The following is a 20,782-nucleotide window of genomic DNA, read 5'->3' on the forward strand; positions in this document are numbered from 1 at the left end:
AAAATGAAAGTTGATTATAAAATTTTGAGGCTATTGGAGTTGTCCACTATAGTGGCGGAAATAGAATTTTGGGGCTATGGACAAAAAATTGGGGCTATGGACAAAAAACTGGGGCGGGGCTATTGGGCGTGTCCACCTTATAGTGGACACCCTTAGCCATATTAAGCTGTTGGGACATAACGACGGCGCCGCCCAACTATCTGCCACCTCACCCACATGTTTAATTATTCCCATTTATTTTTCAATCACTTAAATCAAAATTAAACTAAAAATTAAAACAAAACAAAACCCTCCCCCATCGATCATCGATTTGTTCACGAAGACCCAATTCCACCCAAAATTTAATTGATTAATAATCGGAGCTGTCGAGTTCTGATCGTGAGGAGGAGAATGGAGCAGAGCAGGAGGGCGGTGGAGTCGTATTGGAGGTCCAGAATGGTGGACGACGCTACCTCCGATGAGGATAAGGTGACTCCGGTTTACAAATTGGAAGAAATTTGCGATTTGCTCAGGTCCTCCCACCCTTCCATCGTTAAGGAAGTCTCCCAGTTCATTCTCAAGCGCCTTGACCATAAATCGCCTATCGTTAAGCAGAAGGTCTTCATTTGTTATTCCCTTTCTTCCTTACATTTTTTTTCTCCCCAATTGCCTTATAATTTTTAGGAAATTGAACTTTATTTTGGACTGTTATTTGATCTGCTGTAGGGGATGTCTGGCTAAGCTTATACTCCTATTAGAGAGATATAAGCTTAGATGTATGTTCTTTGGTTAGAGGGGATTAGGAAAATAATTGAAGATAGATGAAATTGATAGAGTACTAACAAACTATGATAGGGTTATTTTTATAAAATAGTTGGTCCTTCTAAGATTATGAAGAAATAAGATGGGGTTTTTTTTTTTTTTTAAGAAATAAGATGGGGTTGAAGAGCTTATTTTTAGAGAAGCTTATAAAGTGCTGGGGCTTATTTTTACACCTTATAAGTTGTTTATGGGCTTATTTTGCCAAACTCTGTAGTACTTTTATATGGAACTGAGTAAAGCTGCTAATATTTGCCCAATATTTTCGATTGTATTTCGGTATTTTATTCCTCTTCATGACCTGTTTTATACATACTACATGCTCTGTGGTATCCAATGTTGTCAAATAGCGGCTATAGCGGGGATATTGCGCTATAGCATATCAGTTTTTAACGAAAATGCTATCGCCACACCGATACGTAGCATTTTTCTGTGGCGGCCGCCATACCCGTGGCGGTCGTGGCGCCATAGCGCTACCATATCCCGCAATAGCGGTATTTTAGCCCAATTTTGACTTTTTGGTGCTAATTTTGACTTTTATTGGGCTTTTTATTTTTTAATTTAATTTTGCATAGGCCCAATCCGCCCACCCCAATAATTCTAAACCCTAATTCCACAACCCCAATCTGCCGCTTTTCATCTCTACTCCTTCAGTCCTTCCACAATCTGCCACCCACCGTCGCGCCGCCCCCGCCGCCGCCGCCTGTTGCAGCCTAGCCAGCACCCGCCAGCACCCTCCAGCCCCACTCAGTGACTCAGCCACCGCCCAGCCATACGGCCCCTCCTATTCACAATCTGTACCCCAATCTGCCGATTAATTATATTTATTTTGTAGATTCATACAAAAAAGAGAAATAGGCTCGAGCATAAGAGGATGCAAGATTTGGTTTATGTGAAATATAACCAAAAATTGCATGATATGAACAAGCTTAGTGCAACCGATGAATTTGATCCTATTATTCTCGATGATATTGATGAGTGCAATGAGTGGCTAGTTGGGGAGTTGGATGATGATGATGATGATATTGATGGTGGTAATCATTTGGTTCATGATGACGATGATACACTTGATTGGAACATGGTGTATAAGGTTTCGGGTGTTGGAGAGCCTAGGACATATACTAGGTCAAAGAAGAGGAAAGAATCTTCTACATCTAGTTCAAGTTGTCTTAGAGTTTCTAAGAAAAAAGAACCTATCATACCTAGAAAAGGGAAAGGGAAAGGGAAAAGGAAAAGGCTTGCGCTTGTAGATGAAGAATCGGAAGAGGAAGAATTTGAGGATAGTGTAAGTGGAGATCAAGAGGATGAAGCAATGGAGGATGAAGATGAAATGGATGCCGATGATAGTGATGATGATGAGCTAGAAGACTATGTTGAGCTTGATGATTGATGTCTATTGAGCTTATCATGGTTTTATGTTTTGTTGAACACTTGAACTAAAGACTTTAATTGCTAGACTTTTATATAATTGTTTTCTATTTTATGCTTTATTACATGTTTTTAGAGTTTTTAATGTTATATTTTTATTATTTTCTAATTTTTTGAATTATATATGAATATATAAATATTATTTTATATATTTAATTAATGACCGCTATATCCCGCCATACCGATACGCTATATCCCTGTGGCATTTTTCGGGCGAACCGCCATGAACCGCTATACTGCTTTGACAACATTGGTGGTATCCACATCAATCAGAGTGCCCCTTCTGTAGTTATTAACTATTAACTTTATCTTTAAGCATATAATTATCTCAGTTTACTTTGTGGATATTGTGTTTTCAGGCACTAAGAATCATCAAATATGCAGTAGGAAAGTCAGGTGCCGAGTTCAGAAGGGAGATGCAAAGGAATTCTGTTGCTGTACGCCAATTAATCCATTACAGGGGCCAGCCAGATCCTTTGAAAGGGGATGCACTGAACAAGGCTGTTAGGGAAACAGCACAGGAGACGCTATCTGCTCTATTCACATCGGATGAGAGCAAAGCTGCACCCACAGAAAGTAAACTTGGTAGTCGAATTCAAGGATTTGGAAATACCAACTATGAATTGCCTTCAGAAGAAAAAAAGTCCTTCATGAATGAAATTGTTGACCTTGGAAGTGCAACAATCAAACATGGACTGAGTAGTTTGGCACAGTCCCCATCTCTGCGAACAAACAATGAAACTGGGAGTTACAGAAGTCCAACTCTTCATCGATCTTTGGGTCAGGAAAGTGATCACTCTAAAAGACATGAAGCAGTTGATTATAATGCTCACACGCAAAACTCTTCCCGATTCTCCAAAAATGCTGGTTCTGGAAATTGGGGCCAAGATTTCAGTACGTCTGAGGCAGATACTACTAATAGAGTCTATGAATCAACTTATAGCAAAAAGACTCGTGAGGAGAAACTGTTAGAGACAATTGTAACATCTGGTGGTGTCCGTTTACAGCCTACTCGAGATGCACTTCATGGCTTCTTGATAGATGCTTCAAAGTTAGATGCTTTGTCTTTAGCACATGCAATCGAAACAAAGCTGAAATTACCTATGTGGCAGGTATGTTGCCTTATGTTACCTTGTAAAAAACTTTTTGAGCCTTCCTTTCTATGTAAATTGCATGTATCATATTCTTTCCCAAACAATTCTCATCCAAACTTCAGCTGAACTATTGGCACTACTCATTCAGGTTCGCATGAAAGCCATTTGCGTTCTTGAGGCACTGCTGAGGAAGAAAGATGATGGGAATTTTTATGTCATATCTTCTTATTTTAGTGATAACAGCAATGCAGTGATACAATGTTCTGAATCTCCCCAAGCATCTCTAAGGGAGAAGGCAAATAAGGTAACATATTATTTTTTATCTAGTTGCCTTGTTAGTAGTGAGGAAAGTGTAGGGCCAAAGTATTATTAGGAAGTGATCGGTATGCAATAATGTGAAAGAAATATTATGATCTTATCATTCATATTATTAGTTTTGTTTAGGATCAGCAATCTCCATTCTCGAAGGAATCCATATTCTTAAAGCATAAAATATTATATTAATCATCTTCAGGCCAGCCAAATACTCTCTTTGTTTTTAATTTATCCACTTTATGTTTCACAATCACATGACAGCTACTTATGGATGGGGGCCACTCCAGATTAAGGTAGCAGTAACTTGCAGATGAAACTATCTTAATGCTGCATAAAAGCCTTAGGAGGATGCATATACTGCAGTAGCATAGATAGTTAATCTTTGCTGCTTTACGAATTAAAAAAATAGGTTCTAAATAAATGCTGTAGTTGTCGAGATGCAAGCTTATTTTCTTTATCCTCAGTTTGGTCCTTGTTTGTCACGTAGAATAAATATTTAATTGAGTGTCCTTGTAGGTATTGAGTCTTCTGAGTGGTGAAAAAGGTGGTGGAGAAAATAATCAAGTTGAAAGATTGGCGAAAACACCACAGCCTTCGACGATTCCCGACTTACTAGATACCAGTGATTCCCACGATCTTATGGGGGTGGAAGATTCTCAAAAGGCCGAGACCGAGCCAAGTACTTCAACCGCTGGACCTTCTACTGCTCCATTGATTAATGACTTATTGGGGGACAGTTTTGGTGGTGGTGATAGCACCAACGGGCAGAAGGTCGATGATGACCCATTTGCAGATGTCTCCTTCCATACCAGTCTTGATAAGGGCCATGAAAATGATTTCTTCTCTGGTATGGCGATAAACAAGTCGGAAATTAAGGATGCCCATGTAGCAGCTAGTAGAACTGAATCTGAACCATTTGACTTTTTCAACTCGAGGTCCCAGGAGCTTGAAAATGCTGGAAAGGATTTTAATGACTTGATGGGCGATTTGTCTATACATGGAAACGAACCATTTAAGAAGCAAAATGGAAGTAGTACTGAGAAGAGCCCAGAACATATTCTTTCAGCTTCCAGTATTCCCCAAGAAAACAACGTTCATAACATCATCTTGAATAGGGAATCTGCTTCTCAAGCTGCGGTGGTCAGTGCAGCTCCCATGTTCCCTATGGGTGCTATGGGTTATAATTTTCCACCAGGGTTGATGTTCAATCCTGCATTAGCTTCTCATGCAATGAATAATGTTTCCATGGAGAATCTCTTTGCTCAACCCCAGTTCCTTGCTGCAATGTCCAACTTTCAGCAGCTAGGGCATCTGCAATCAAGCGCAGGTTTTAGTGCTGCTGGGTCGGTTGTAGGAAATTCTTCAGCCTTCCCCGATGTTTTTAATTCTACCATTGCTGCCCAACCTCCGACTTCACTAATGAACGACTCGAAAAGAGAGGACACTAGAGCATTTGATTTTATCTCTGTAAGTTTGCACTTTACTCTCCGTTGTTACTCCTTGCTTTTTAGTCGAGCAGTTCAAATCTTTGAGCTTTTTGGGGTTTACAAATGCTTAGGTTTTCAGTTAATGTCATTTAATTGTTGCCGTATATTCTCTCTTTCAAAGTTACAGTCTTGCTTTGCAAGTGTATGCGCTTAAGTACCCACACATCTTCAAATCGCATTCCTTCATTTGTAGCATGTTGGCAGGATTTAGGTATAGCTGCTATAATTCTATGAAAACTGGCCATCCTTCCTAATGAAGTTTCTGGTGCACATATGTTCCATTTTTTTTAATGAAAGTGAGCTTCTGTGAATCTACTTAGAGATGTGTACAAAATTGTTCTGGAACTATCTGATCTTTGATTGACAATTACTGATACAGATGGGGTTATTGCAGTGGCTTAGCCTAGGATGAGCTTTTCTGCTTTCCTACATGGACTAGCTCGACTCTTCGTCCGTAATTATCATGTTGTTTTGCAAATGATGTGAATTGAGGCTAAAGCCAGATCCTTAGTTTCTTGTCATTTTGCTCCCTTTTCCATTCATCCCTTTTCTTTTTGTTCCCATTTTCTCTTCTTCCTGAAAGGCCATCAGACAAAGTGTATCTATTCTATTGACAATGGCACATTAATATCTTTTCAATTGTGAGATAAGCTGCAGCACACTTTAATTTGCTTGTGGTGCAAGCTGTGTGCCAGTGAGCACATCTGCACATAGGCCACAATTAATAGTTTGAAATTGATGTAAGGACATGTTAGGGTCTTAGGGTAGGGATGCCTGTAAAATGAAGGCTATCTAATATTCAAACAGGTATAGTTGACATGACCTTGATGACAGCTTAGAGATCTACTCGACTTGCTTGAGGTAGCTCATCGTTTGAAATTCTAATTCTCATCCAGCTCAAGAAACATTAAAAAAGATATAATTTGTGTGCCTCAATCAGTTTTCAGCTCATGGAGCTGAATCATCCAACTATAGGCACTATTAGAACTTTGATTTCCCTTATAATGGGTAACAGATGCATCTTTGGAAATATCTTTGTTAGATGAGGAGGGGTAGTATCAAATGATGGCCTGTGATAACATTAATTTAGATGAATATTTTTCACTTCTTAGTGGTGTAGGAGTAATTCATGTTATTTGAAACTTTCATAAAGTTGTAGGGTTCTTAGAGTAGAGCGTCCTACGATGATGGCACTGGTTTGGGTTTCATTAAGCTAGCTTTTATTATTTGATGGGAGTTCACTATGGATGATAGATTATACTCATAATGCATAAGATTAAGTATTTGAAGGATTACATGTTCAAACATAAGCCTAGAATTATTCTATCCATTAGAGTATGTAGTGGGCTATCCTATTTTATTTTTTGTCTAAGCCATCTATCACCCAAAGTAAATACCCCCTAGTTGGATACTTTGATAAATTCTAGTGTGATTGTACATGACATTCTTCACATTAAATATTATGCATCTAGTTCAGAGTTGATGGTGTAATGCGGGGTAGCCTTTTGTTCATATTGCAGGATCATCTGGCTGCAGCTCGTGACCCCAAGCATGTAAATTAAGTATTTCTGTTGCTGTCTGGAATGGAGTAACCATTGACGTGGTTAATCTTGAAATTTGAATTGAGAAAAATAGTGGAGATGTTTCTACTTTTGGCAAAGGGTCACAGTCAGAATGTGTGTGAAGTCTTGCTAGAGTATAGAAGGTGGAAAAGTTCACTGGCAGCAACGTTCAATGGAAATACGAAAAGGTTTCAGTAACTTTGGAGATGTGCTTTTATGTTCCAAGTTATTTGAAAAAACAAAGTAAAATTTTCCAATGAGTTGCCCTCTCCGATTGTGATTACTTAAAGCATTTTTCCATGGTAAAAAAACCATTACTGTGTGATACGCATTCTTCTATCCGAGATTGGATAAATCATGTGATAATTATTTGAGGCTCTAAAACTTCTGATTTATTGATGACATCTGGCCTGACCATTTCGTGTATGTTTGCAAGTGCTTCCATGATGGTACATTACATTTCCCTTCTCCTGTCTTGCACTATGTCCGGATCCAGGTAAACAGGTTGTTTATACATTTTTCCATTTGAAAGTTGCAAGGATATTTGGCACCTTAGGAGTGGGATTGGTTTAGTATGCTTTTTGTTTCCCCCATTACCTGCATATTGTGTGTTATAACCATCATTATGTGACAGTTATATGAGGCTATTTTGTTCATGGAAACAAGTGTGTGTTGCTAGTTCACGTTTCATCGCTTTGCTAATTATGTTGTTTATATCTCATGATGTAATAATATGGAAGTTAGATGATACCTCATGTCTTCTTCTCTGCGACCACCCCAGCCCTTCTCTCGAACATACCGCCCCTTACTCCAATGGAGCGCACCGCCTTCCCCCTTCCCACTGCGGATGCCCTAAGGGAATTATTATTTTCTTGTGGAAGTTTTGTTAGCGAAGTATTGTTAGTGAAGAATGAGTCTCACCTTAATAGAGAGAAAAGAGTTCCTAGAGTTAGAAAGTGTATATTCTTGTTGGACGAACTAAAAAGAAAAAAAATGCATGTTCTAGTGGGACAGAGGGAGTATTATTTAACATAAGTAAAATGTAGTAACTCCAAAATAAAAAGTGTAAAACTTATTAAGGTTCTGTCAGTACTATGGAATTAAGGGTGTGGAATCAGAAATGGAAATAGAGTATTCAATTTCAAACTTTTTAATTTTATTATTTGAATTCTACAATTAAAGTAGATAATTGAAATTTTAAATAGTTATAAAATTGCATATCTACGTATACACGGAGCAAGACCGAGGTTCGAAGCACATCATTAGATGTACACAAAATACAATATTACATAAAAATAACTATCTTGATTTAAATTAATTTTTCATATTAACATATATCAAATTAAAGATAAATTTTATAAGGATTCCAACGAGACCCGAAATGCATATGTTTTGATGTCAAAATTGGATGTCAAAATTGGTAAAATTTTCATAAATGTTCATATATTTCGTGAAACAATTTTATATCAATACAACTTATATAATATGTTGACATAATGCTTATGCAATGTCAATATGAAATTGTGTTGACATTGTCATATCTTCGTGTTGATATATCTAATATACTATATTGACAATGTGTTTCTAAATCCTAAATTTAATAATAGTTACTATTCTTTTTAATATTAAAAAAATGAGAAACGAAATTACTTATGACAATTTATAAACCATTAGATAGTTATATGGTTGCGATTTAGTTGTAGTTAACAATTAACGAGTGAGTTAACAATAGATCTCATCTATATATATATATATATATATATATATATATATATATATATATAGGGATGTATTCATTTCCTTTTCCTATATTTCCTCATTTTTCCTTCTTAATATCAGCCATTAGATTAGAGAAATGGACGGTCAAGATCAACATTGGGTAATTAATCCCGTGTTGCATTATTTGTCCTATTTTGTGCATTATGAGAGTACAATAGTAATCTAATAATGGCTGGAAACCGCTACGAATAATGCACCACATGGTCACGAGTAATGCATATAATTGCCTATATAATGCTCAATAGATCTCATCTATATATATATATATATATATATATATAGGGTCCTGTTAGGTTGAGATTATTTAGCTAAATTGAGAAATGAGATGCAATATCAGCCATTAATCCACAAGATTAACTAAATGTCAACAGCTATCACATTATGTCAACACGGGGGTATAAGTGTCATTTCGTGTTTTAATGTGTCGGATTGTTGACATGGCTTTTATGTCTAGTTGACATGACTTATAATTGTTGTTGACATGGTTTCTATGTGCAGTTGACATGGTTGTACGTGTAGTTGACATGGCTTGTAACACAGTTGACATGGCTTGTATGTGTAGTTGACACGATATGTACCGTAGTTGACATGACATGTATGTGCCGTTGACACAATATGCACCATAGTTGTCATAGTGTCACCAGCTTATATATCAAAATGTCAACAACTGACAAACACTGTAACAAAAGCAAAATTGATCAATTGCATAATCCTCTCGCATTTAGATCTGCTCGATTCTGGCCGCAGCTCCACCAACATGCAGATCGCGCCGGCCTTGATCGCCTTCAGCCTCGACTTCTTCGACGCCTCCAGCATCTGCATCAGCAGCTTCAGCGCGCACGAGCTCGCCTTGTTGCAGATCTCGTCGGAGACGATCTCCAGCAACGATTTGAAGCGTGTCAATGGAAAATTGCTACTAGCCAATCCTCAATCACAACGAATCGAGATTGAACACTACCTCAATACACAGGTAAATCAAAACAACCATTTGTTGCTGTCAAACTGAAGAGAAAACAGAGTAATTAATAATTGCAATTGTGTCAACCGAAACAGAACCACAGATTGAGAATCGCACTATATGAGCGGCGGCGGCGGCAGACGGCGCTCCTGGTGAGGAGTTACGATTCGAAGATCCAGTCTCTACCGAAGCAGAGCGACGACGAGATCTCGAGAGCGGGTGGAGGAAAATGGACCTGGAGGAATGGGTGAGGAGGATGGAGAAGGAGGAAGCTGATGTGGCAGAGATTGGCTCAGGAGAGCGAGGTTATGGCGGCGTCACTGATGGCGCGGATGAAGGAGGCGGCGACGGAGGACACGACCAAAATTGCCTTCTTATTCGTGGTGATGTCGGCGATTGAGATGGTCTGGAGCTCGTCGGAGGCGTCGAGGTAGGATAGGGTGGCGTCAGGAAGCTTGTCGGCGACGGAGATTGTGGCAGAGATTTTGGGGGCGGCGGAGAAGCGGAGGGGCTGAGATCGAAATCTGCGGCGGGGATTTGGGAAGGAGATGGAGAACACAAGCGGAAGAAACCCAATTTAAACATAAAATTACCATTACGCCCTTTCATAATTAATTAAACTAAAAATATTTTCCATGTGGCAAATTCTGGACCACTCATTTAATAAAAATGAGTGGCTGATAATGCATCTCATTTCTCAATTAGGCTAAAAAATCTCAATTGATCACAACCCTATATATATATATATATATATATATAGGAAAATGATCAATACAAAACTTGATCTCAATACAAAATCCAGACCAAATCCTGACGATGAGATTTGACAATCCAATGGTCAATAATTAAATAAAAACACGGAGGGTCATTGTAAAGCAGTTTTAGGTCATATTATAAACTTTGGGTTTGAGGTCATGTTAAGATCATTTCATGTCATCCTTACTATAATGACGTAAAAATAAGCTTACAATGACCTAAAAATGACTTTTGTATGCTTGGTTCTGCATTTTTGTATTAAGAATGGTTTTGCATGGATCAAAACCCTATATATATATATATATATATGGATGTATTCATTTCCTTTTCCTATATTTCCTCATTTTTCCTTCTTAATATCAGCCATTAGATTAGAGAAATGGACGGTCAAGATCAACATTGGGTAATTAATCTCGTGTTGCATTATTTGTCCTATTTTGTGCATTATGAGGGTACAATAGTAATCTAATAATGGCTGGAAACCGCTACGAATAATGCACTACATGGTCACGAGTAATGCATATAATTGCCTATATAATGCACAATATGTGAACTGCAATGCATACGAACAAGATGTGCTGTGTTATGATGTTTGACACACGTTTCTTGTTTCCCTAAGGGTTTAATAAGCTTAGGGGCTAGCGTATAGTACGTAGACATGTATGTAATCTTCACATGGTAACGAGTAATGGATATAATTGACTATATAATGCACAATTTGTGAACTGCAATGCATACGAACAAGATGTGCTGTGTTATGATGTTTGACACACGTTTCTTGTTTCCCCTAAGGGTTTAATAAGCTTAGGGGCTAGGGTATAGTACGTACGCATTAATAACAAATTATAAAACGATATGAATAATTCACCAAATTGTCACGAGTAATTAATGGATGTTATTAACTATATAATGCACAATATGTGAACTGCAATGCATACGAATAAGATGTACCATGTTATGATGTTTGACACACGTTTCTTGTTTCCCCTAAGGGTTTAATAAGCTTAGGGGCTAGGGTATAGTACGTAGACATTACTAAATGCACGTATGTAATCTTCAATCCGTTGATTAACCCATATACACAATACCTCTAATAATGCATAATATACTGAGAAAATGACAATTAACAGCTACATAATGCACTACCTAAACCAAATAATGCACATACGTATATTCCAATAACAACAATTTGTTAGTAATTTCTACGTACTATACCATAGCCCCTAAGCTTATTAAACCCTTAGGGGAAACAAGAAACGTGTGTCAAACATCATAACATGGTACATCTTATTCGTATGCATTGCAGTTCACATATTGTGCATTATATAGTTAATAACATCCATTACTCGTGACAATTTGGTGAATTATTCGTATCGTTTTATAATTTGTTATTAATGCGTACGTACTATACCCTAGCCCCTAAGCTTATTAAACCCTTAGGGGAAACAAGAAACGTGTGTCAAACATCATAACACAACACATCTTGTTCGTATGCATTGCAGTTCACAAATTGTGCATTATATAGTCAATTATATCCATTACTCGTTACCATGTGAAGATTACATACGTGTCTACGTACTATACACTAGCCCCTAAGCTTATTAAACCCTTAGGGGAAACAAGAAACGTGTGTCCAAACATCATAACATGGTACATCTTATTCGTATGCATTGCAGTTCACATATTGTGCATTATATAGTCAATTATATGCATTACTCGTGACAATGTGGTGCATTATTCGCAGATACCAAAATGTGGCAGTTACTTTTCCGTCAAATGTCAATAATAACCATGTAATGCATACAACCACCTTCTATAATGCAACACGGAACCAGTTTTATAGAATCAATCTGATCCGTTGATGCCTTAGATCTAACGCGTAATATTAAGAAGGAAAAAGGATCTAAGATGTGAAAAGGAGAATAACATCACAGAAAATTTCAAAAATTTATTTTATTCCATAAACTTTAAACTTGATATATAATATCATGAACTTAAATAGTTGTTGAATATTTCCATATAAGATATGGTTATCACTGAAAAATGATAGTGGAGTGAATGGGTGATTACAAAGCTTCTATAAGCCAAATGTAGTTATACATTTCATTTTAATGCAGTTGGATTTCGTTGTTGGTTGATAAAAATTCAACAACTATTTAAATTCGTAATATTATATATCAAGTTCAAATTTAATGAGGAAACCAATTTTTTTTCATAAATTTAATGATATTAGACTTTAATGATATTAGACGTTAAGACCATCCACTACGCTGTCCCCCACCGTCCCTTAAACTACTATTTGAGGGTCCCACTGTACTTTATTCCTCCATCCCTTAACTAAGGGACGAAACCTGCAACGCTCCGTCCCTTAACCGTCCCTTAAATTACTATTCATTCAATTTCATTTTTTATTTTTTTCCAACACAATTCAATTAAAACAAACACACTTCATTAAAATTAAAATAACATTACAGCATAAAATAAAAATACAACTTAAAATTTAAAAAAACATAATTAAAATCTTAAAAAAATAAAAATGACATAATTTAAAATACAATTTTATATGGAGATCCTACAATGTTTTATGTTTCACTTTCGATGTGGGACAAAATCATTCTTGGATGTCTCTATAAAAGAGAAACAACCAAGAATGATTTTGTCCCACATCGAAAGTGAAACATAAAACATTCAAGGATGTCTCTATAAAAGAAGAACAACCATGAATGATTTTATCCCACATCGAAAGTGAAACATAAAACATTCAAAGTTGTCTCTATAAAAGAGAAGCAACCAAGAATGACTTTGTCCCACATCGAAACTGAAACATAAAACATTCAAGGTTGTCTCTATAAAAGAGAAGCAACCAAGAATGACTTTGTCTCACATCGAAACTGGAACATAAAACATTCAAGGTTGTCTCTATAAAAGAGAAGCAACCAAGAATGAGTTTCATAAATTCGCAAGCCCATCAAATATATGTGGGCTATTACGAATTTCTTGTATTTATTTATTTGTAAAAATTATTTTTAAATATAAAAACAATTTTTATAAATAAAAAGTTTTTTTTTTAAATTCGATTTTTTTTAAAAAAAATTGATTTATTGCGTCAGCGTGACGACACCCACTCGCGGGCCGGCGAGTGGGCGTCACGCATGGCGCGGGGGCGCGCCACGTCGCCACGGCGCGTGGCGTGACAGCCCGTCCCGTGTCTCGCAGGCACGGGCCGCGGGACGGGTTCGGGACGGGCGCGGGACGGGACGGCGTGTCGCAACGCGTCGCGCGAGCGTTCCGTCCCTCCGCTACGGAACGCGGGACGGTGGCACGCCGCGTAGTGGATGCCCTAATATCCTAAATTATAATGCTACGAAGGAGGGATGGAACGCGGGACGGTAGCGCGCCGTGGAGTGGATGCCGTAATATCCTAAATTATAATGCTACGAATGTAACCCTATCTCATAATCATATAGATACAAGGCAGTGGGATTTAAGTCGGTTGCTGCATTTTAAAAAGGAATTTAGAGGGACTGATTTCCATATATATACATAGAATTATAGAAACTAAAAGACAGGAGAGATTAGAGAAGTCCAACGGATAACAATCGAGAACTCCAATGAGGTTAGTCGAAATCCACTAGAGGCATCCACGTCCGTGCTCTTGTCAATGAGCATGGGTATGGGTCCGGACCCACTTTTACTCCCTACTCTTAGGCAAGAGCACAACACCCACATCCGTGCTCTTCCGCAAGGACAAGCTCAATGGTCTCACCATTCTATTATTCAATTTAAATAAAAACATTTCCATAATATTAAAATTCATTAAACATAACCGAAATAATATTACAAATTACAAAAAAATTAAAAATTACATAATTAGAATCCTAAAAAATAAAAATCACATAATTAAAATCCTAAAATTTAAAAAGTACATAATTAAAATCCTAAAAATTAAAAATTACAAAATTAAATTCATAAAATTAAAAAAAACCACTACTCGTGCTCCGCTTCCGCAATGAGATGGGTGAAATCCATTTGAGGGTTTGAGTGAGAGATGAAGGTGTAGATAAGTTGTATTAAAAAATATGAATGAAAGATGATTTGATGTGAAAAATGGATGATGAATGTGTGTATTTATAGATGATTTTGGGGATAAAAAAATAAAAAAAATACAGAAAAAAGGTAAAAAAATGGCCATTTTTTTGGATTGTGAAAATATTTTTTTTTATTTTTTGGTATTATTTTCAATTTTTTTTTAAAAAAATTGAATTGACAACGGAAATGTCGTTGGTCAATCAGAACGCGCCACGTCGGCTGCTCACTGGCACGGACGTGCTCGATGCATCGAGCAGCGCCGCGCCAGTGGCAAGAGCGCAGCGGCGGACAGCGGTGCCGTGCCGCTGGCACGGACGGACGGACATCATTGTGCTCTTCGCTGTGGATGCTCTAATATGCACATTGTTAGAAAATATAATGCAGAAAATAAAAGATTACAGAAAATAAAAGATTATTGCGGAAAGTAAAAGACGGGGAGAACTTTAAAGACTACATTGTGAATTACTTGAATTCTATTCTCTCCATGGTTACACAACTATATATAGACTCTAATTCTAGCTAAACATGGAAAATATATTCTAGTTATACTAATATCCTTTTTATTTGATTTTCCATAATCTTTATTGATTTCCTTCTTTATTCCTGCCATATCTTCATCCATTGCCTTCTTGTTCTCCAATTAATTAATTTCCTTATTTCAACACTCCCCCTCAAGTTGAGTGTCGACTTTTTCGGCACTTAACTTGCACGATCTTTAGTTTGATATATAGTTTATACTCGTATTTAAGAGTTCTTTAATTTCCATTGACTGTTTATGCTCGTATCATAGAGCTTCTTCAATTCATCATTGATTGTTTAGGCTCGTATCAAAGAGTTATTGAAAGTTTAGACTCGTTTCAAGGAGCTCTTCATTCATCATTGAAAGTTTAGACTCGTTTCAAGGAGTTCTTCAATTTTCTGTTGACAGTTTTAACTCGTGTCAAGGAGCTCTTCAATTTTTTGTTGGCAGTTTTAACTCGTGTCAAGGAGCTTGTCTAAACAGTTTTTACTCATATTTAGGAGCTATCTTAGATAGTTTTTGCTCGTATCTAGGAGCCATCTTAGATAGTTTTAACTCATATCAAGGTGTCATCTTAGATAGTTTTAGCTCGTATCTAGGAGCTAAATCATTTTTTTCTGACTGACAGTTTTTACTCGTGTCGAGGAGTTTTTTTATCTCTGACTGACAGTTTTGACTCGTGTCGAGGAGCTAATTCAGACAGTTTTGACTCTTGTCGAGGAGCTCATTCTGACTGACAGTTTTGACTCTTGTCGAGGAGCTCATTCTGACTGACAGTTTTGACTCATGTCGAGGAGCTAAATCAGACAGTTTTGACTCTTGTCGAGGAGCTAATCTAGACAGTTTTTGCTCTTGTCTAAGAGCCAATTCAGACCATTCTCGGTCCATTCCAGCTCAAACTATGAGCCCATTCATTTCTTTTATTTCTTGAGCTCAAACTCTGAGCCCATTCATTTCTTTTATTTCTTGAGCCTAATAACCATTGGGCCAAAATTTACGTGAAACCATCAGTCTCCTTTCTCCTTATGGGTTTTTTTCTCGGTGACCACTTATGGCACCAAACTTCCACCGATTACTTGATGAAGCTTTCACCAGTATTCACGTATTACATCTCGCCCTCTTGGCGACTCCATCTCTTCCGGCAGGGTATTGTCACTCCCCCTCTGCCGGATAATTCTTTGACTGCATCACTTACTAATAGTAGTAGCAAAGATTAATCGACACTGGTATTCTTGGTTATTACACCTGATAAGATGCCCGACTTTCTCAGCCGTGAAGCTCGTTTCCAGTGGCTGCGCCCTTGTCTGTGTTGCTCCCACTCATGAGCACCTCTAAGCTCCCTATTGCTGCATGCTTCACAAATGTATTGAGTCCAAAGGTCTCTATCAGCCAGTTTGGTCTCTTGGACATCTCTTTCGGTAGCTTCTGCGCTGGCAGGTGTATCAAGGAAAGATTTGACGATGTTAACTGATGGTTCCACACTTTAACAGACCATGAATTGTCGGAAGCACCTTGCAAGCAACTTGTGACATCAACAAAGTGTATGTTCCATCCGAACAGCATTTGAAGTCGACCGATCCGTCTCTTTTGCCGACGAACAAGTCTTCTAGTATTCAATTTTACTTTCTCAACAGCTTCTCTTAATTTGAGATATGGTGGATATTTTCTTTGAGCAGCTCTGGGCATGCAGGCAACTCTTGAGATTTTGAGTTCCAACAATTTAGGAAATCTTCAAATTCCCGGACTCCAATTGCCTGCCTTAGCCCTCGTGTATAATCTTAAACTATCAGCTTGACCCCAGTTCTGCATGGTATTCCCCTGGAAAAGCTTACTTGGAAGAACTCAAAGTAAGATATTGCTTGATCTTCCTCTGGTCATTTGGATGAATTCTGTTTGTTGCAACTGGATCGAGGTCTTTAAGACGACTGTAAGTATAAAGACAATCTTCGTCTGGTGGTGTAAGTTCAATATCTGGTTTCTCATTATCTCTATGATGATCCATTATGCAGTTTGCTTCGAGAGGTTCTGCATTGTCATCCAATAGGAACTGGCTTACAGTAATTTCAAGAGCCTGGATATAGTAATTTGTTCCTCCGACGAGAACAGGCAAGCGATTACGAGACCAGATCTCATCAATAAGCGGAATAGCGGAATCACAAAAATCTTTAGCAGTGAATTCAACATTTGGAGAAATTGTCCCCAACAGGTGATGTGGAACTCCTTTTTGCTCATCAAAAGGCACTTCATTTGTCACATTCATTGATTTTAAATCCATTTGATAACATCACGTTATCAAATTTCAAGTGCCACTGCAATGGCGCTTGTTTCAATCCATAGAGGGATTTAACCAGCTTGCATACCTTTTTCTCTTGTCCAGGTACTACAAAACCTTCAGGTTGTTCCATATAGATTTCATCTTCAAGGTCACCATTTAGAAACGCAGTCGTAACATCCATTTGATGAATCTCAAGATTGTGCACAGCAGCAATCGCGAGAAGCACTCGAATTGATGTAATCCTCGTTACAGGTGAGTATGTATTGAAGAAATCGTACCCTTCCTTTTGTTTAAAGCCTTTGACTACCAGTCGAGCTTTATACTTGTCCACTGTTCCATCGGCCTTAAACTTTCTTTTAAGGACCCATTTGCATCCTAAAGGTTTAGCACCTTCAGGTAGATCAACCAACACCCACGTGTGGTTTAGCAAAATTGACTCAATTTCGCTTTGAACAGCTTATTTCCAATGCAACCCGTCTGGGCCAGCAAAGGCTACTTTTATCGATGTTGGTTCTTCATCCAACATGAATGCAATGTAGTCAGGACCAAATGTCTTTGGTGTTCTGACCCTGCTACCACGTCTTGGTACCACATCGTTTGGATCAGGCCTTGTTTGCTTGCGCGATTCTGGCTCTTCATCCGCTGATTTAGAACTAGTGGCTTCATCCTCAATTCTCGTCTCAGAATTGGGTACAATATTTTCCTTGTCTTTGCGAGGAAATATGTTTTCAAGAAATACAATATTTCTTGACTCGATTGTTGTTCCCACAGTCACAGTCGGTATTTCAGACTTGTGGACAACAAATCGATATGCACTACTATTAAGTGTATACCCAATGAAGATGCAGTCAACCGTTTTAGGACCAATTGTAACTTCTTTGGGCGGATGAACCATCACCTTAGCCAAACACCCCCACACTTTGAGGTATTTGTAGGATGACTTCATTCCCTTCCACAACTCATAAGGAGTAACGTCCTTACCTTTGAGTGGGATTTTGTTTAGGATGTAGTTGGCTGTCAAAACAGCTTCCCCCCACATGTTCTGGGGCATCCCCGAACTGATCAGTAACGCATTCATCATCTCTTTGAGAGTTTGATTCTTGCGTTCTGCATAACCATTAGATTGTGGTGAATATGGTGCAGTCGTTTGGTGAATTATACCACTTGCGTTGCATAATTCCTCAAACGGGGCTACGTATTCACCTCCTCTATCACTTCGAATCATTTTGATTTTACATCCAAGTTGATTCTCGACTTCGTTCTTATAATTTTTGAACGCTTCTATTGCTTCATCTTTACTTCTTAAAAGATAGACATAGCAATATCTTGTGCAATCATCTATGAATGTGATAAAGTATTTTTTACCACCTCTCGTTTGCACCAATTTTAAGTCACATACGTCCGTGTGAATTAATTCAAGGGGTTTCGTGTTCCGTTCAACCAAATGAAACGGTAACTTAGTCATTTTTGCCTCAAGACAAGTTTCACATTTGTTTTGAGTTTCTACTTCATTTGCCTTTAGTAAATCTAAACTTACTAATCTTTTAATGGCATTTTGATTTACATGTCCCAATCAATTGTGCCACAAGTTAGAACAATCAGCCAAGTAAGAAGAAGTAGATGCATTCTTATTATTAGCCAACGGCTTAGGGACATGGCGTACAGCTACACTAAGCTTGAACAGTCCGTCGGTTACAAAGCCTTTTCCGAGTGACTTCCCAAACTTGTACAAAGAAAACCTATCAGATTCAAATACAAGTTTAAACCCCTTATTCACTAGTATTGATCCTGACACTAGGTTCTTCCGGATGTCCGGGACGTGCAGCACATCCTTCAAAGTGATGGTGACGCCTTACGTCATCATGAGAATCACGTCTCCAATGCCGAGGACTTGAGACGAGGCTTGATTCCCCATATTGATCTTCCTCCCTTCAACAGCGGTGTAGGAGGGAAACTTGCTCTTATCGGCACAAACGTGGGCAGTAGCTCCAGTGTCGATATACCAGCCACCTTTGTTATCAACAAGGTTGACTTCTTCCGTGACCACAGCAACAAGGTCACTTTCATCCCAGTCCTTGAATTCTTTTTCAACAACGTGGGCAGCCGGCTTCTTCTTCGGCTTGCGACAGTCCTTGGAAAAGTGGCCAGGTTTGCCACAGTTGTAGCAGTTGCCTTCAACCTTCCTTGTAGGCTGCTTCTTCTTGCCCTTGTCCTTTGCAATTGGACGGGAGCGTTTGTTGGAGGGACCGCCCCGCTCCAACAGATTGGCCTTTGCAATAGGTGGGCCATGGCCCTTAGCCAAACCATCGCGTTTGCGCACGTCTGACTCGATGCGCAACTTCACGATCAAGTCTTCAAGATTCATCTCCTTTCGCTTGTGCTTAAGGTAGCTCTTGAAGTCTTTCCAGTCGGGTGGAAGTTTTTCAATGACCGTGCCCGCCGTGAAAGCTTCAGGCAGGGCCATTCCCTCGGCGGCGAGGTCGTGGATGATGAGCTGGAACTCTTGCACTTGGTCCATGATTGGTCAGGAGTCAACCATTTTGTAGTCCAAGTACTTAGCTATTACAAATTTCTTAGTACCCGCATCATCACTACGGTACTTCTTATCTAGCATTTCCCACATTTGTTTTGATGTGGGAATAGTACAATACACGTTATAGAGACTATCATCTAAAGCACTTAAAATAAAGTTTTTACAAAGATAGTCTCCTTTGCGCCAAGCGTCATACTCGACGTACATCTCGACACGTGCCTCATCCTCGCTTGGCGGGGTTGGATCGTTCTCCTTGAGGAAGTTAACGACGCCCAACGTTGTTAGGTAGAACAACATTTTCTGTTGCCATCTCTTGAAGTCCGTTCCAGTGAACTTCGACGGCTTCTCAGCGGGTGGCATCATCCTTGGTGCCATTGGTGCCGAGCTTGTCCCATGGAATGGACCAAATCCGTTGCCCCGTAGGAGCTAACAATTGGTTGGGGCACATTACCCCCCACAGTTGCGTGGAGCATGGAGGCCCCCGCATTTGTGCCTACCCCGAAGGATCCAGCTCCCATGCCGACCTCGATGGATCCAGCACCCGTGCCGACCCCGAAGGGTCTAACACCTGTGCCAACCCCGGAGGGTCCAGCACCCGTGCCGTGCCCGAAGGCCCCGACTCTTGACCCAATGAAGGATCCAATGAAACCTTTGAAAGTGGAACCGACCGACCCACTCGAGGTGAATCTAGAAACTGTCCCAAATGGGTTGTCAAACACCCAAGGGGCTGTTGATGAAGAGGTTGAGAAGTCAGGAGTCGGAATCATCGTTATGTCCGACGACGTGTTGACGGGAGCGACGGGGGACACGGTGGATGGAACGGTGGCAGCGGCGGTAGACGGGTCAGTCGACATCTCCAAGCAAAGGTGTTGATCTCAGTTTAGTTGGTGTGTGTAAAGTCCTTTAGTGGCAAGAATATCTCGTCTTGCGATTGTTGTCGAAATGAGATACAAGTCTTGCTGGGCAAAAATTACAATGAAAATAAACAAAGGAAAATTACACGGGAAAATATCTGTGGAAAGCGGTAAGCCGAGTCGAGGAGTTCTCTTTCCGCAAGACGAGATACGCCTCGGTAGTGCTCTCAGTTTAGCGTGTCGTCCCCAAAGATAAAATGGCTTCGTCTCTGAAGTAGCAGCACCGCTAGCAACAGAGCTCCGACGAACGGGAGTAAGGCGGGGGCAGAGCTTC

At 39.1% G+C, this 20,782-nt stretch overlaps 2 protein-coding genes and 1 pseudogene across 2 annotated transcripts; 2 read left to right on the plus strand and 1 right to left on the minus strand.

Moving 5' to 3' along the window:
• The first annotated feature begins 237 nt into the window (after positions 1–237).
• Positions 238–7,088, plus strand: LOC121771844 (protein MODIFIED TRANSPORT TO THE VACUOLE 1-like). Its single transcript, XM_042168732.1, has 5 exons — positions 238–597; positions 2,586–3,338; positions 3,469–3,624; positions 4,152–5,102; positions 6,643–7,088. Exons 1-5 carry the CDS (start codon positions 391–393, stop codon positions 6,682–6,684), a joined length of 2,109 nt encoding a protein of 702 aa, XP_042024666.1. The 5' UTR covers positions 238–390; the 3' UTR covers positions 6,685–7,088.
• Positions 7,089–9,085: 1,997 nt separating this feature from the next.
• LOC121770305 lies at positions 9,086–9,672 on the plus strand. Its single transcript, XM_042167055.1, has 2 exons — positions 9,086–9,433; positions 9,517–9,672. Exons 1-2 carry the CDS (start codon positions 9,221–9,223, stop codon positions 9,670–9,672), a joined length of 369 nt encoding a protein of 122 aa, XP_042022989.1. The 5' UTR covers positions 9,086–9,220.
• Positions 9,673–15,999: 6,327 nt separating this feature from the next.
• Positions 16,000–17,046, minus strand: LOC121770306 (annotated as a pseudogene).
• Positions 17,047–20,782: the final 3,736 nt, after the last annotated feature.

This window comes from Salvia splendens, chromosome 16 (genome assembly GCF_004379255.2).
Source record: "Salvia splendens isolate huo1 chromosome 16, SspV2, whole genome shotgun sequence".
Classification (NCBI taxonomy): Eukaryota; Viridiplantae; Streptophyta; class Magnoliopsida; order Lamiales; family Lamiaceae; genus Salvia; species Salvia splendens.